The sequence below is a fragment of the Manis pentadactyla genome, chromosome 18 (assembly GCF_030020395.1).
Source record: "Manis pentadactyla isolate mManPen7 chromosome 18, mManPen7.hap1, whole genome shotgun sequence".
NCBI lineage: Eukaryota > Metazoa > Chordata > Mammalia > Pholidota > Manidae > Manis > Manis pentadactyla.
Window position 1 is genome coordinate 26,279,572 of NC_080036.1, and position 17,457 is coordinate 26,297,028.

Genomic DNA, 17,457 nt, shown 5'->3' on the forward strand with positions numbered 1-17,457 from the left:
TACTCATCCAAATAAGCCAATTGGTTGACGGGACTGAGTTAGACAATGGTTCAGGCACCGGGTCGGACGGAAGCTTCTGAGCAGGTAGAGCTGGATGAGAAGAAAGCTCAAAGAGATGAGTGACCTCCACTGTCACTTTCATGGGACGCATCAGCAGAGTGGGGCTGTGGCATGATTCTGTTTATTTATGTTGTAATATAAGATGCTTTGCATACGAAGTTTACCCATATACCCTTCCTTTTAACAGGCCTGCACTGTTCCTGCCACACGCAGAAGTCTGCTAGGTGGGACCCAAGCAAAGTCAGCAGGGTGAGCTGGTGGGAAGAGTATCAGATGGGCAGCACCAAGACCCGAGTCCTCGTCCTGGCCCAGCTCTTACCCGCGAGACCTTGGTACACTCTGACATCACCCTCTCATCCAGAGTGGTCAAGCCAGGTGAGTGTCACTCATACAGTCAACAAATAGCTCGGACCACTTGCTGTGTCAGGCATTACTCCAGGTGTTACAGTGACAGGAGAGTCCCCACTCCACAGAAGCACACCTTCTAGGGGGGCAGACAGAGACGAGACGGTCAAACCAGATGGGACACTGTCAGCCAGCCAACAGTAGTAAAGGCCAGGGAAACAAACCACGGGATGTAATATAGCGTGATACGTGTGCAAGAAGAAAGGCTCACTCACCCACTCACTCACCCACCCACCCACTCACTCACCCACCCACTCACTCACCAGCTTTTCCAGAATAAATGGTCAGACTTGCCGTCAAGGCTACCTAATCCCTCCTCTTTGAGTCTATTGTCACCACCACCAATAACGACAATCACTATCCTTATTAGTGACTGCCATTTCTGAACTCTGACTACTGACCAGCACAGGGCTGAGGACTGTATGAGCCCCTATTATTTAATAGGGGATCCCGCCACATCCCATCCCTAAAATACTATTGTGCCCATTTTACAGATTAGCAAGTTGCTATTCCAGTTATCCATTTGGAAAATTCTATCCCTAAGAATCCTTAATCCAAAATCTTTAAGATCAGGAAAAGGATCAAGAATATCCCAATCTCTCAGAAAGAATTTGCCTTAATGTATATGAATCAGTGTTCATTTATTTCACATTTAATCAAAGAGGAAACCAAAGCAGTTGTGAGATGACCAGTCACTCATGAGCCCTGACCTCCAGCCTCCTTCGCAGCAGCACAACTTGGCCTTCACATCACAGCCTCATTTTTTCTGGCACGAGAAAGCACCAGACCCCGAGTGATGCAACAGCCGCTTAGGATGAACCCGTTAGAGCAATTTGGACAACTTGGACATCGTTATAGGGGACAATGATTTCACTTCCTGCCTCTTACTCTGTACAGAGGGGAGAAGAAAAGACTTCTCAGCCATCACCCTAAAAAAAAACAAGAAAAGAAAAAGCCGCCAAGCCAGGGCTCAGCAATTAGTGTTGGAGTAAGTGAGCATCTTGTGATTGCTCAGCTGGGGCCTGAAGACTTGTAAACGCATTTAGAGGACAGAAATAGAAGATGTCGTGTGAGAGCAGAGAAACCGGGCCCATTTGCCAGGAGAAAAACGTCCTGAAGCCGCTGGGAAAGTCACTCGGTTGGGGTTTGGGATGCGTCTCCATAAACAGGAAAAGTTCATAGTTAGACCCGCCAGTGAGGCCAGTGCGTATGCCTCGACCTCCTGACTCTTCTCTCTGGACCCCCAGACCCTGCTGGAAGCCCCCCCGCTCCTATCGGAGCCGCCTGACCAGGTGCTGAAAGTCCCACACCAAGCTGGGAGCACCCCACCTCACCCCCCACCACCACACAGCCAGGCCCATTATGGGGGTGGCCCGACGGCACCCATCGTCCCACTCTCGCTCCCCGCCCCAGCCAACCGCAAGGACTTTGGCGAAAGCTGGCCAGTGCTTCCCGGAGAAAACAGCAGCCCATCCCCGGCAGGCTCACTGGTACCAGAACCGATTCCAGCCAGAGCCCCCCAGCCCCCAGAGCACTGGGAATCTTGTGAAGTCCCCCCAGCCTAACACTGCCACCACCCAGGAGAACCCAGCTCATCCCCAAAGGGCCTGTGGGTCACAGCCTCTTCTGGGGTCCCAAGGGCAAGTCAAGGACATGTTCTAGCACGACCCACTTTGCAGACAACTGTAACCCAAGATGCACCCCCGCCCCCACTTCTGAGGCCCACAGGAATGTCATGGGTCCCAAAGCCCTCTCCATTTCCCTGCAGGTGACACGTGCCCGTCAAGTCCTAAGGCACGAGCACCCACTCAATGTCCTCAAGGGAGACAGAGCTTCTCCCCTACTGACAGCTTCTCTCCCCCAAGTACAACCTAGACCACCAACTGGCAGTGTGCTTTGGCCCATGGGGTTGAGGGGTTTTGTTTTCAGTTTTCAGCATTTTAAGATGTGAGAGGTTCCACTAAACCTTCAGCTCTTTGGGTAAAAACACTAAGCCTGGCAACACGAGGCTGCACCTCCACAAAGCAGCAGCCACCAGAAATGCTTACTGGCTGCCTCTGCAGAGGGGGCACGCGGTCCCCAGCCTCCACTGCCATCGCCTGGTCTGCCGCAGGCATTTAGCTTTGTGGCCCTTGTATGAATTAGTTTGAAGAGGAAGTCTTCTCAGAGGTCAAAAGCTTCTCCCCCCCCGGGGATATTTCACATTAAAACTCAAATCCCCAGTAAAATAAACACCTGGAACATCTGGTCCAAGGCCCTCTCTGGTCCCTGCTCTGCCTCCACCTGCAAAGAACACACGTCAGGAAGCTCCCACCCCCAAAGCCCAACTAGGGCAAGAGGGCGACAGCTTTTTGCACAGTGGAAAGGGAGGTCTCGGTGCCCCGCAGCTAACACACTGGGCCTGGGCAGTGGCCACAGACGGCGCTGTCTCCACAGGGAGGGAAGAAAGTTTAGCACAAAGCAGAGGTGGCCATAACTGATTTTTAAAAATATCTATCCAACATCCACTGTGTGCTTGGGGAAACACACAGGGGCCCAGGCTAGACTCAGACCCCACAGAAGAAAAGCCAGCCCCCAGCACAATTCTCCGGGACCCCTCGCCCCGCCCTCCCCACCTTGCCCTGGATGCGCTGCCTCTTCACACGGGATGCCTGTCCAGCCAGCCTGCCCTTCCCTGATCAAAGGCAAGGGGCTTCCGCCAGGACAACTCTCAAGGGTCCAAAGGGAAGCTCACTGGCACGTCGCTCCCCTTTTTCCTCGCCAAATACAGTAGACCCCACCCTCCTCCTCTCTGCTCTTGGGGAATATGCCCAATGTCTGAGAAGGCCACTATCCTCAAAACGGGGCTGACCAGACAGCAAGCACCGCCCGACCGCTCTCCGTCAGCTTCCCTTCAAGGCCACCATCTCCCCAGGACACGGCAGCCCTCCCATCAAAGCCAGAGTCTTCAGCCAGAGCAAGGCCTGGAGAGGAAGCACCAAACTCATGGGATTCTGTCCCCACGGGTCTAGCCCTCAGGAGCCCCATCCACCAAAGAAACGGCAGGTGATGGGGGGACGTACAGATGGGAAGCCCACCCAGGCCACGTGACCTGCCGCTGTCCCTACAAAGTGAGGTGGCCTTGCACACAAGGGTCTCCACTCTCTGAGCCCTTCGCCACCGACCCCAGAACCTATCGGACGTAACACGTAGTCTGGCCTGCTTTCCCTCCTCTTCTGACCCCCTACTCCAACCCACACACACACTTGGCGGACCTACAGACGATCTCAGAAGTATAGTATTCACATCATAGAAGTGTGGAATTTCTTATCATTTTCTTAGCATAAAACTGCAAATTTCATCATTAAAAGTGAGCAAACCTGGAGTCAGGAGACCCTCCCTCTAAGCCCCAGTCCTAGGCTTTTCCTTTAAGCTGGAGCCTTAGAAATCATCAAACCCAAATTCCTCATTTTAAGAGGCAAAATCTGAAGCCCAGAGAAGTTAAGGGACTCGCCCCAGGGCACACAGCTTCACTGCCCAGCACTGTCCCCCTACTGTGTGCTCCCACCCACCCAGGCCACCGCCCTACTCACATATAGCGCAAGTGGGGGTTCTTGGCAAAGGCCCTGGGCTGGATGCTCCGAAGTCCTGAGTTCTTGATGGTCCTGAAGAAAGAGAAAAAGAGAGTCAGCACTGCTTAAGGGACAAAGGGACTTCGGCTGTGGGCTGAGGCTGACAGCGGGTCAGGCCAAGATGACCCGCAGCCACCACTGGAACTCAGTGGCCTTCTGCATCAACAGGACCACTGGGTGGTCCATCGTGGGTGCCCGTGGTGGGCATTGGGGCTCACAGCCCAGGGGACCTGGGTGCGGGTAAGGGGTGTGAATGGGCAGAGCTGACAGCTATCCTCCACCCATGCTGACGAGTGGGGAAGGACAGGCCCCCGTTCAAGAAGCCAGTCCAGCAACCACAGGCTGTAGCCCCCTTATGCCTCCACCTTGCCTATAACCCACCACAGCCACTCGCACCGAAGTCCACAGACGATCATGGCTGGGAAACTTTGTACTCTCTAAGGACTCGGGGTCTAGGAAAGAGCAGCAGCCCGGGGGTCCTGCCTTGAAAGCCCAACCACAGGGTGAGACCACGCAACCCCCTCGCCCCTCTATCGAGGCTAAGGTCAAATGTGGGAGAATGAAGAGGTGGCCTTGGAAGCCCATGACCTTCCCTAGGTGGGCACTGCCACTCTACCGAAAGAGGAACCTCAGGGACCATGGGGAAAGGAGCCCCCACACCGGGCGCGGCCCCCACCCCTCTGCCCGGTGCACTCACAGCTTCTGGACGCCGGTGTAGAGCTCCATGTCCACGGCATTGAGCGTGTGCAGACCACGCCAGTTCTCTATGTGTCTGCAGGGGAGGAAAAGCTCGGGTCAGCCGAGGGGCAGGGCAGTGGGAAGGGCACTGGCTGCAGAGCCAGAGAGACCTGGGTTTGAACCCTCGACGGGCTACGTGGGAGCCAGGCCTTCTGCCAAGTCACCACATCTCTGAGCCTCAGCCTCCTCCACTGCGTGGTGACACACACCCTCCGGCCCAGGACAGCATTCCCGCCCCCTCTCAGCCCAGAAAGGCTCTACGCTAAGTTAAAACCAGACTGGCTAGAACCCCGTCTCCCAACTGGGCCTGGTGACTTAGCTTCCTTCCTGCACCTTACCTTTGCTTTCCTTTTTAGGATTTCCTAAGAACAAGCTCATTTTCTTAGCTCCTGCCATAAAGACAATACAAACGACATGGTAAAAAATAAATTAAAAATTGGGGGGTGCGGGTGGCACTTGCCAACAGGCACGGCCTTTGGGTGGAAAAGCCCAGGAGTTACACACACGCGCCTCAGGGTCTCCCAGGGTCCAGACACTGACCACCCACTTCGGGAACCACGGTCTAATCCACGTGGAATTCCACACCACCAATGGCTTGATGTGACAGAACCGACTCTGGAAGGGAGGGGCCCCCTAGGAACCCAGCAGGCATGGGTGTGGAGAAGGCATGGCAGACAGACGCCACGGAGCCCGACACTAGCTTCACCTCTTGACTCAGCAGCCAGTGGCTCTGAGCAAGAGCTCTGGCCTCTCTGGGCCGCTGCGTCTTCATTTGTAAAGGGAGAGGGTTGCACTGGGTCAGCAGCGTCTCCCCCTTCTCAACCCAGAGATCTCCATTTAGCACTGTCTCCCAACAGACCGCATGTTTAAGGTTTGTGTCCACCCAGCACATTACATTTATTAAGTAATCATTAACTCATCCTCTCAGATTTATAAACAAAGATATAAATCACCATTAACCAGAGCTTTTTACCAACAAATAGGAACCAGCATTAACTCACCCAATGAACAAATTCCAGCCCAAAGCAAAGGTACGTGAAAGTTCTGTAAGTGACAGACGGCATGTCATGAGTGAGGGTTTGATTTCTGGTTTTTTCTTTTTTTATTGACAAAATGCCAGGGACACACGGCCACCACCACTGCTCTCTTGGGTCTCCAGGTTGAGAACCACCCGACTGATGGTCCTCAGGGCCCGTTCCAGCTCTAAAGATGTGCAGGAGGGCACCATTCACATACACCTCTCCCCACAGAGCTCCAGGGGGTTCTCAGGAGAAGGCCTGCTGCTGCCCACCCACCCCACCCAGGATCGGACTGTCCTGTCAGTGCCCCCGAGGTCTACATAACCCCTCAGAGCGAAGTGCACAGAGGTGACAGCTCACGTGGGACAGAGCTACTTGAGGCACACTCAGGCCAGAAAAATTGGCAGCCACCTTCCACAGACATCTCCTCCCAGGCCCCAGCACACCCGTGGCTCAGCCGTCTGCCCCCAAGTGGAACAGAGCCAGGAAGCCCGCAGGGCGGTGGTGGCCAGAGCCGCTGGAAGCATTTCAGAGCCACACAGTGACAAGGTATGCTGAGAGCCCGTTTTGTACCACATTCTCCTGGGGCCCCTGCTGAGCAGCCAGACACAGTGGCATCTGCTGGGGACATGGGCCAGGTGGCCGGGGAGGTACTGAATTCCAACTCGAGTCCTCTTCCTGGAAACGTCCTGGCTGCAGGGCGGTTTGCTCGGTCTGGTCTCACCAGGGAAGGGACCTGGCTCCATTCCAGACAGAAAGGAAGGCCAGAGGGCTGGGCTGGGGCCCCCGACTGGTGAATGCACTGGGCCATCAGTGCACATAACTACCTAGTGGGTCACAGTGTCCCTACAGCCGACCGTTCATTCAAAGGAGCCCAGCTTCAGACAAGGACCTGCTCTCCGCAAGCAACTGTCAATCCACTTGTTTAAATAAATGAAATCATTTTTCTGAGCCCACATTAGAATACCATAGGTGTGCTTTTATTATGGCTGAGCTGTCAATCATCACTGCATTCTAACACTTTACCCTCATCAGCCCTCATGCCCTCACGGCCACAAGCTGACCCTCCCCCGATACAGGCACACACTAAGATATGGCAGGCAATGAATGAATGAATCTTGCAAAGGGCTCCCTGGTCCATAAAATATGGGCCCCTATGTCCTCTGTCGAGTACGAGTTCTCCTATACTGTGCAGTGGTGCAGGTAGCAATATCCTAGTAGCACCTCTAAAGCAGGGTCAGCAAACTATAGCCCCCACCAGTTTTTGTACAGCCTGACAGCTAAGAGAATTTTTATGTTTTTTTTTAAATCAAAAGTAAAATCTTCTTTCGTGACATGTGGAAAGTATATGAAATTCAGATCTCAGTGTTCCTATCTGCCCATTTACTGTTGCACATGCCTGCTTTGGCCCTACACACATGGAGCTGGGTAACTGCTGCAGAGACCCATCTAGAATACTGACTTTCTGGCCTTTCATAGAGAAAGGTCGCCGCCCCCTGTCTAGAGCCCGGCTGCCAAGATACACAGCCTGGCCCCATTGCTACCTCTATCGATGGGACCCTGGTCCAGCGTACTTCCCCTACCCATGCCTCAGTTTCCTCATCTGTCAAATGGTGAAAATAAAACACCTCCAGAATAGGAATAACGTGAGGATTGGAAGGCGACATTCAAAAGCCCTTATGGCAGCTGGGGACACACAGTAGGTCCTCAGGAAGTGCTAGCCTAGCCGTGATGATTATCTTTAAGCCTGTGCCTTGCAAAGGCTGAGCAGGTGCTTCTCAGTTTCCAAGCTAAAAATGGCATCACGGTCCTGCCGGAAGTTGTCATTTCTCAGCAATCATTGATAAAAAACTCCATGCGGCAGAGTGTGGTGGGGTAGTAAGCCTGTCATTCATGACCTCCAGGAAAACTGCTCAGGCAGAAATTATAAACACGTTCAGGGATGCGCAGAAGGCAGCTCAGAGCAGGTTCCCAGGAAGTGCGGGGCATGCCATTTGTGGATGGCATGGCAGGGTGCCAGCCAAGTTCCTATGACTCAGCCTCGGTACCAGCCCCGGGGGGTCAGTTATGGTAACTCTGCTCACAGCTCTGTGCTATTAGGGAGGCTATGGGTTTAAGTGGAAAAGCCAGGCTCTAAAAATACAATTAAAAAGATATAAAATACGGGAGTAGATTTAGTTGGCTTTTGTTTGAGGTCAACAGTGATTACCTTGGTCTACTGTGATTACATGGGGCCACTCCTTCTTTTTGTGCTTTTCTGGGCTGTCCAGGTTGTCTTCACTAAGCACTTCCTTTGTTATTTGAAAAATAGTCAATAATGATCATTGTTAAAGGAAGGTCGGGAGCTTGAACTCTGTGCAGGGCAGTCACTGGTCACCCTGTCCCAGGACCACAGGCTACACCAGCCCATCCCTGCAGAGGCCGCTCAGGAACCCACAATGAGTGGGAGAAAAGGAACTCAGAGCGAGGCCAGGAACGCAGCCGACAGCACTGCGCAAGATGCTGTGTGCACAGCACAAAGCACACGGCGGTGCCAGCCGCACGGAGACCCGCAGCTGTGTGCTCCCTCTGAGTGCCCTGCCTGCATCGGGAGCAGTGAGGCAGGGGGAGAGGAGAGGCAAAGAGGTGGACTCCAAGCTTCCATCCCCTCTTTAAGTAAGTGCCTTCACTTTAGTCTCTTCTAATACAGCAGTTCTCGGCTGGGGGCGATGTGCGCCCCAGGAGACACTGGGCGAGGTCTGCAGACATTTTTGGTGGTCGCACCTCAGGGGAAGGGAGTGATACTGGCACCTAGAGCCCAGAGATGCTCCCTAGCATTCTAACTAGGCCCATGCAAGCCCCACAGCAAAGAATTATCAGCCCCAAATGCCCATAGGGCTAAGATTGGGAATCCCTGTTTTATTAGATAAGGCTTCTACCTAAAATTGCCACTGAAGATCAAGCTCCATGACTTGAAACAGCAACAGTTTTGCAAATTACTGCTTTGCAGCAAACACCACAAACGACAAACACTTGCCTGGGTCAAACCCAAAGCGTTTGCCTCTCGGTCAGTGGGTCCAGGCGAGGGAAGGAAAACAAAGGCCGTGGCCCCCAGACCTCCTCAGGTAAAGGGCACTACTTGAGAGGAAATGAGAGGCCCGTAGGCCCACGGACCAGAGCCCAAGGCAGGTTACACACTCCAGAGGCAACAATGGGCTTCTCACCAGGCTCTGCCTGGAATCCCTGCCCAGGAGCTTTTTCTGTCCAGTGAAAGTTCCTCTGTTTCTCTAAGGCTCCCAAGAGTCAGCTCAGGGCCCAGGGCCCTGGGCCCTCCCCTCTCCCCAACTGGCCTTCCAAGAATCATGACTCTTTGCCAAGGGCTAACATACAACACCTTTGCAAAGAAAGGGAGGAAGTGAGGCTTAATTCATGACAACGTTGAGCCCCCCAAAGCCAGAGCCAGGCTTAGGGCTGCAGCTTGGGACACCTCAGTGAGGTCTGGGTGGCTCTGCATGGTCAAAGAACACGCTGCCGCCAGGCAGACTTGAGGGTGGCAGAGCCAGGGGACTGCCAGGGTGTACCTCAGAAGTTAACAAACTATCCAAAATGAAGCCATTCTCAATGATTGACAATAACAGCACCCAGTCCTGGAGCAGATAAACCCAAACCACAGGCAGCTGCTTCTCACCCATTGGGGGGATGAGCTAGGGCACAAGTCAGATATCCATTGATACATCCATAGAAGATGTAAAAACCCTTTGTGCTGTAATAAATTCAACTGCACTCTTGCACCCCAGGTTTCTTCCTCTTTCTTTTTGGCTTGAGCTAATATGGAAACGAACTGGCAATCTCCAATCATAGGAAAATTACATAGTACAGATGGTGTGATCCACATTTTAATTAAACACAGGCCACGTGGTTATGGCTAGCAGTCGTTTATAACTCTAATATTTAAGTCCTATGTATAGAAAACTCTAGAACCCCAAGCCATCCAGCCCCCCGAGGAGACTAAGGCTGTTGTGGAGACTCGGGAGAAGATACTCTGAGGACAGGGATCAGCTGGTGGGACAAAGGAGCAGCCTTCCTTCCTTCAGACGTGGCAGGCCCCGTCTGCCTGTCCCCCCTGCTGTACAATCTCTGCTATTTTCACTGTGACTTCTCACTGCTATTAATGAGCTGTTCTTCATAACCGAATTTTCCAGACAACTGAATTTAAATGCAAAATCTTTGCATGTTCAGCTTCCCTGCTGGATGTTTCTTTTTCCCCCAAGAATGCATGACACCCCTCCTTGGCCTTTTAAGCAGCGCAGACAGAACATGATTTACGTTTTCTTGAGGATCCTAGATCACAATGACCAGCCTAAGCAGTACACGGAACACTCACCCAGTGACACCCTCAGAAGCTCTTGAAGTATGCAGAATTTGTGATCCAACCCAAAATGGCCCTCCCCTGATATGATTCCGGAATCCTAATGGTTATTGTGTCCATTTTTAGCAGTTTTGTGGCTTTTTGTCTGCTATCAGGCTACGGGCCATCACCCTTAACCCTCCTCCCTTCCAATGTGCCGCAGCTAAACTGCTCTGCAGCCCTCTTGGGGCACAGAGGTGAAGGGGAGGTGGGGTGGGGGGGCACCCCGAAGGTGGCTGACCTTGGAGATGACACCCAGCCCTGGCACTTAGACACCGGATGCCCCTGGATGGGTTACTCGGGCCTCTGGTCCTCAGTTTCCTCAGGAGAAACCCAGTTGCTGCGAGCACTGGATGGCACGATGCTGAAACCCTCGATTCAGCGTTAATGATTAGCTCCACTTGGTGAAGAGCTCATCCCATTATTCGTGTTGGAATTGTGTAAGAGCAAATAGAATCTGAGTTAGAACCTAAGAGAATATGAAAAAATTCACACATGCACACCCACACACACGTGCACGCACACGCACACGCACACACACACAGGTCGACGTTTGCCCTGCTGTCCTTGTTTCGCATCCTCTTTCTGGATAACTGAGGTTGCCAGATAAGTGGAGTGTTCTTGGCAGCATAGTCATATTGCAGGTTTCCCAGGTGGCACCTAAGCCTACACCCCCACTATTGAGTTCTGCAAACCCACTCTTGGAGGGGCAGCCTAGCAGACGTCAGCGGAAACCGACATTTCTCGGGTGTTCCTGCATGCAAGCGCCCCAGTCCTCCAACACAGAGCACAGAGCACAAGATCTTCAGGTACCCAGGCTGCACACAGAAGCCCCTTCCCTCCAGACTGTTCCGTCAGGCCTGAGGCTCCCATCTGCTTCTCACCTGAATCCTGTTCTCGAATGGGGGCCTGAACCGAAGGATGGAGTTGGGTGCCTTGGGAAATTAGCCTGGAATTCCATTTCCTAACAAGCAGCACTGGAGCGCACACACGCATGGGTGTAGACACACACACACACACAACGAATGTGCCACGCATTTGACTTCAAAGCCTTGTAGGGCAATGAGGAAATTGATTTGTTATCCAGGCATATTATGTCTAGTGATCCAGACAGAAGCATTAGCTTTCAATTATCTGATATGTTTAGCATTATAAACAAACCGTCTGGAGCGACAGCTCCATGGAGCTCAGGCACCAAGGGAGCTGGAGAGGAACTGCACTGAGTCACACCAGCCAAGTCACCCGGCTCTCCCTCCCCTGACAGCTGTCAAGGGGGGCACTACATGCCCAGGGAGCTGGACCTGAGAGCCTGTGGAGCCTTCCTGGACTGGCAACCCCAGCACCCAAGCACGTTAGCACTCCAGCTCTATAAGCAGCTGCATGCCAAGGACCGTGGTGAACCAGCCCTGCATCTGGCCCCCCGCCCCACCCCCGGGACCACAGAAAGGAACATTCAGATCATGCAGCGAGCAGATGGGAGACGACAGCATCTGCATCGGTTTCCTGATCGGTTTCAAAGCTCGTGCCAGGGATGGAGACACTCCTGCACACACCTGTGCTCTTCGGGGTCTGAGACAGTGCATCCCTACCAGTGAAAAGATCAAGGGCACACCCCCTCTGCCATCCTGCTAATAAGAGGCCCAACTCCAAGGGGCGGGATTTCACCTGGGACTCAGCCAGTGCCCTCGGGAGTCCAGGCTGCCCTGCTGGGTCCCAGCCTGTGACCAGACCGGCCTGCCCCTCACCAGCCCATCTGCTCCTCTCCACTCACTGCTGCTGCCTGGGCAGGCAGGCACGGGCTGGCGACCCCAGCAGGCCCCCGCGTTGGCACCCCAGGGAGCCACCACCTCCGAGCTGTCCTCATTGCCTCCTCACTGGCCTCTCCTTCAGCAGTCTCCATGCCAGCAGTTACACCTCCGGCTCTTAACACCCTCCAAGCCACTGCCCGTGGCTCTTACAATAAAACCCAAACGCCATGCCTCGGCTCACTAGGTCCTAAGGAGCTGGCCGCTCGCTGCTTCCCTGGCCCCTTCTCTTAGCACCCTCTCCCCTTGTTTCCTGAGTCCCAGCCCCACTGGCCTGCCAGTCTTTAATCACACCAGGCTTATTCCCAACCAGAACATCCACAGAGCACTCTTCCCGTCCCCCTCTAATCCCGTAGGTCTCCATGCAAAGGTCACCTTCCCAGAGGAGCCTGCCCTGACCTCTCAGTGAGTACACCCTCCTTTTCCCCACCAGCTGCGCTCTGGCACAAGCCCCTGTTTATGTCCTTCACAGCCCTTAATAACCATCTGTAATTGTCTTATTTGATTATTTGATTACGTGTCTGTCGTCAGTGTCTCTACACGAGAACTGTGATGCATGAGAAAAGGGGGCATCTGTCTGATTCACCACTTACTTACCTCCAGACTCTCAAATGAGGGATAAGTATATACACAGGAAGGTACGAAGTGGCCAGCTAGGTGCCCATCTCATGCCAGGGACCTTCCATCTCAGCACCTGCACAGTCCTCACCCTGCCTGGCCCCCTTGAGCAACCCAGAGCCCTGGTCTGACTCCACAGGCACTCTGAACTCGATCTCTGAGGAGGGCTGTGGCCCTGGGCACACCACTGAACAACCCAATCAGGGACAGGCATCCTGGGAAACCATAACAGAGCCAAGAAACTGTGATTCCAGGGGTCTCGGGAGGCCCAGGGACCAGATCTTCCTCCCAGGACCAGAACCCAGGTCCAGCGCTCATGCCCAGTGTCAGGGCCCCTCACCGAACACGGGAGGAGATGGGATGGACACGCCGCAGGCACCTGGGCTCATCTTGTACATCCTCCCCTCCCCCACATGACTACGGCCTTCCCCAGAGCATGAGATTCCTGAAGACAGTGACCAGGAGTTTGTCTCCAGTGCCACAGAAACACTTAGTGACACCTGATGGATGAATGAACGCATAAAGCCCCAAAGTGATCGACAGCAGAACTTCAGCATTTGGTGCCCTAGTGGCTCCCCAGGGGACCTGCTGCTGCTCTCAACCCCTTCTCTTCTCAGGGACTCACTCAAGGTGCCAGATTTTTTCTCCCTCTCTCCTCTGTACCTTCACTTTCTCTCAACCAGACTTTTCCATCAGCACACAAACATGTTCTCGGGAAGCCCATTTAAAAGGAAAATCTCCTTGACCCCATGTCCTCCTCCAGCTACCAACTCACATCCCTACCTCTCTTTACAGCAAACGTTTTCAAGAGAATTGTCTACACTCGTAGGCCCGACTCTCTCACTTCCCTCGATTCTTCATCCCGATTTGTCTCCTGTCCCCACCACTCTACTGAAACTACACCGTCAAGGTCACCAGGCATTTCCACACTGGCAAACCCAGGCATCCGATCTCTCCAGAGCATTTCACCTACTTACCCACCCTCCTGTCCTTAAAGCACTCCTTTCTCTACGGATTCCTTAACTCTGCACCCTCAGGAGTTCCTTCCTACTCCCTGGCTATTCCTCCTTCATATCCTTTGCTGGTCCATATTCTTGGATCCCTAAATGTTGAAGTCTCCCAGGTCTCACCCTGGAGCCCCCTCTTCTTCCAGCTGCACCTGGGGTTCTCACCCACGTGCTGGCTCTGAGCACCATTTACATGCTGACAGCACCCAAACGTGTGTCTGCAGGCAGCCCTCTCCCCTGAGCTCCAGGCTCTGCCCTGGTACATGTGCAGGTCCAACACCACCCCTTGCTGTTCTCTGCCTGGGCCTCTCCATCTCAATAAATGGCACTGGCGCCACCAGCCATCCAAGCCCAGCTTCATGGTGGCGCTCTGCCCTCCCAGCATCCACACCCTAGCAGGTGCACCTCCACAGTAGGTATCAGCTCCATCCATGTCTCATGACCACCCTTACCGCCTGGACCAGGCCACCATCCCCTCTCCCAAAGACTTTATCTCCAAAATACCATCACTGCTTCCCCTCTGGCCCGACTAACATCTGTCCTCCACGCAGAAGCCGGAAAGAACTTTTTGTAACATATATCTGATCATGCCTCCACCCCCAACCTCTGGAAAAATATATATATACCTCCGATGGCTCATCCTACACTTGGGCTGAAATTCTGACTCCACCACAGCCAGCAAGTTTCCTCTTCTGCTCCAACACACCTTCCCTTGTCCACCTGGCTTTAGTGTCATTGGTCTCCTTTCCGTCTTCTAAAACACCAAGCTCTCTCCCTCCTCTCAGGGACTTTGCACTTGTTTCTCCCCTTAAAGGCCTTGGATTCTCCTTAAGGTCACCTCCTCAGAGAGGCCTTCCCTGACTAACCTAGCCAATGGCATTCTCTAGAACCTTCCTCTAGATCAACAGTTCTGATGTCAGGGGCAGATGAAGCCCCCCCAGAGGACTTCAAACAAGATTTGAAAATATTTTTGATTGACACGACCGGGGTGGTGCCACTGGCATCTACTGGGTAGAAGGATGTCACTAAATATCCTAACACACAGGGCAGCCACTCACAACAAAGTATTATCTAATCCAGAACGTCAGCAGTGCCAGCGCTGAGAGATGCTTCTCCAGATATTCCTTTCATATCACTGGCCAAAACTTATGATTCTCTCCCATGTCTGTTTCCTTGTTTATCGTGTCCCTCCCATAACAGAGCACAAGCTTCATGAGGGCAGGCCACCCGTCTAGGTCATTCACTATTGAATCAGTCACACACAGCCCAGTAACTGGTACACAGAAAACCCAAATGAACAAGTTAAAAAAAAAAAAAAAAAGACTGACCCTCCTCGGGACACCAGGACTTTGCAGCAAGTCATGAAAAGGCTACGGTTTCCAAGGGCTTGACAGGACCAGGAGTCTCTCTAACCATTTAAAGAGACTAAAGCATAAAGAAGCAAGCTGTGCCCATGGGGTCGGGTGAGGCCCCAAGGAGATGGTCTCCTCTGATCCACAGAGGAGAGTCAACCAAGTTGACCATAAAACCTCCAGGCCCCCTGGACATCACAGCTTTCAACGAGGAGAGAAAGAAGAGGTCTTTGACGAAGAGCAGAAGCAGCCTGAGGCAGGGAGAGACACACTGACTTTGACCTTTTCTCCCCAGAGGGCCCTGGAAAAGAAAAGTCTGAGCAAAGAGGAGAGTGTGGTCCAGGCCAGAGCAGCTGGCTTGAAAATGGAAGCTCTGCGCCTCCACTCGGCTGGCCCTGGGCGTCCTGAGAGCACTGCCCTCCGGGTGGCCAATTTCCTTGGGAAAACGTGAAATGGCCAGGCTACCCTTTACTGAATTATAAAGCACTTATCACTTCTTTAATAACTACCCGCATGGAGGACTTAATTCACTCAATATGGAAGTTATAAAGGCGAATTGGTAAGCGAGCATTAAGCTCAAGTGCACTGCATAAAGACTTATGAGGGCAATATTTTCCCCTATTAAAAGGGTAGATTTCCTCACTGCAACTCTGCTCCGAGTTAATGTGGAAAAGGTGCTCCGAGGCTCGGGGTATTTTCATCGTTCAAGGGTAATTCCCAGGTCCCTGGGAGGAAAGGGAGTCCTTGACTTTGCAGGAATAATTATCCCTGGAACCTGAGGGTGTCAGAGTGATTAGCAAAGGTAACCACCAGAAAAACAAGATCACACCGGTGGTGCGGCGCTCTGTGCACAGCGAGCCAGCACATGACTAAGCCACGGAGCCTAGGAAAGAAGCTGCAGGATGCAGGAGGGCGGGTAGGCTGGGCCAGGGCTGGAAGAGAGATGCTGAGGGGGAGGCTGCAGGCAGGGAGGCAGGTCCCTGCAAAGGCATCCGCCCTGCAGAAACGCCGGCTTACATCTGAGACCTCAAAAGAAGGCATTGATGGCATTTGCCCTTGTAATCTGTAAGTAAACCAGCCCTGGAATTCCTTACAACTCCAAAGGAGTCCATTTAGGGTCTGGAGAGAGGGTTTTCCTCACTCAGTGAAGGAAACTTAGCTTTTTCTCGTGAACTTTTCTCTTCGTTGCTTCAGCATCATTAGCTGTTATTTTCCTCCGGCAACAAACCGTCTGTTCTTTCCCCATGTACTCTGTTGGAAGGCATATACTCACATGACTTCCATTACTGCCTAATTAGAGATTAATTCCTTTCTACAGCTCAACCCTGGACGCCTAACCTCTCCCCTGGGCTGTTCTTCTTGTTCTCACAACAGGCATTCCCTGGACTCCTAAGAGCAAATATGGACAGAACAGCTCAGTCTTACCTCCTAACTCTCCCAAAATACCTGCACTGAGTCCTCCTGACTACAAATATAATCACAGAGATGCTGAGGAGATACTGAGTTATGTGAAATACCAGTGGATTGGCGAGAGCTAACACAGATTGCTGTGTTTAGAAGGCATCTGTGGTCAAGCAGGAAAAAGAGCTGTGATCAATTAGTGATGTCTGCCATGCACACAAAAATATAGGGGGACCTATATTAACGATAGCTGTCCAAGAAGCTTTTTGACATCTCTCTCTTGCTCTTTCTTAGATTCAAGCCCTACCAGTCCCTCCTCCATGACTTCCTAGTAACTTCCCTGTCTCTACTTCCACAGCCCCTAAGAGAGCCTCTGCCCAGAAGGATACAACCAGCCTCTCAGCCGACCTCGCACTCACAGCCTGAGCATTCTAACCTGCTCCGGGCTCTACTTTCTCAATGACGACTTTGAACGTGTCCTTGACAGACTCAAGACACACATACCCCCCCATTGCTGACAAACGCCTCTCACACCAAACCAACACTTCTTTTAGGAAGCCTGAATCTGCAGGGAAATCTGTAACAGAGGAGAAGGAGTTGTACAAAGAGCCAGGCCCTTTGAAGACAGAAGCAACTTTTCTTTTATTCCGTGTCCTGGCCCCTACCCTCCTGAAGTGCTTCCCTGAGGCTCACACCTAGACCGGAGCTGAGCGGAGAGGGGATTGCCAGTGTGACCTGTATGAGGGGCTTTTGTAACTCTCACTTCCATGATCCCTATGTGCCCTCACCCTCTGTCACGAGAAATAAAAAGCCAGCGGCCTCAGGGAGGTGTGCTCACATCCGCAGAGAAGCCAGCCTGTTAGGCGTCACCCCTTCTCCCCGGTTCTTCCCTGGACTTTTGGAGGCGGTTTGGTGCATTTTAAAAAATAATGGGCTTTAGAGTCAGCGTTGGGCTTGACACCCAGCCTGCCACTGGCTGGCTGGCTGGCTCATCTCCCACGGCCTCAGTTTCTTCATCTATACAATAGGGATGGCAATGCCAACTTCACGGAGG

General features: G+C 52.8%; 1 protein-coding gene across 5 annotated transcripts in view; it reads right to left on the reverse strand.

The window, feature by feature from the left end:
* The window catches only part of NTRK3 (neurotrophic receptor tyrosine kinase 3), a 350,817-nt gene that overhangs the window by 282,019 nt on the left and 51,341 nt on the right, over positions 1-17,457 (reverse strand). For all 5 annotated transcript variants that reach the window (XM_057494679.1, XM_057494680.1, XM_036931897.2 and 2 more), the window contains exons 3-4: positions 4,774-4,848; positions 4,038-4,109 (exon numbers count right to left, since the gene is read on the reverse strand). In XM_057494679.1, coding sequence (XP_057350662.1) covers positions 4,038-4,109; positions 4,774-4,848 — 147 coding nt within the window. The remainder of the gene's footprint in view (positions 1-4,037; positions 4,110-4,773; positions 4,849-17,457) is intronic.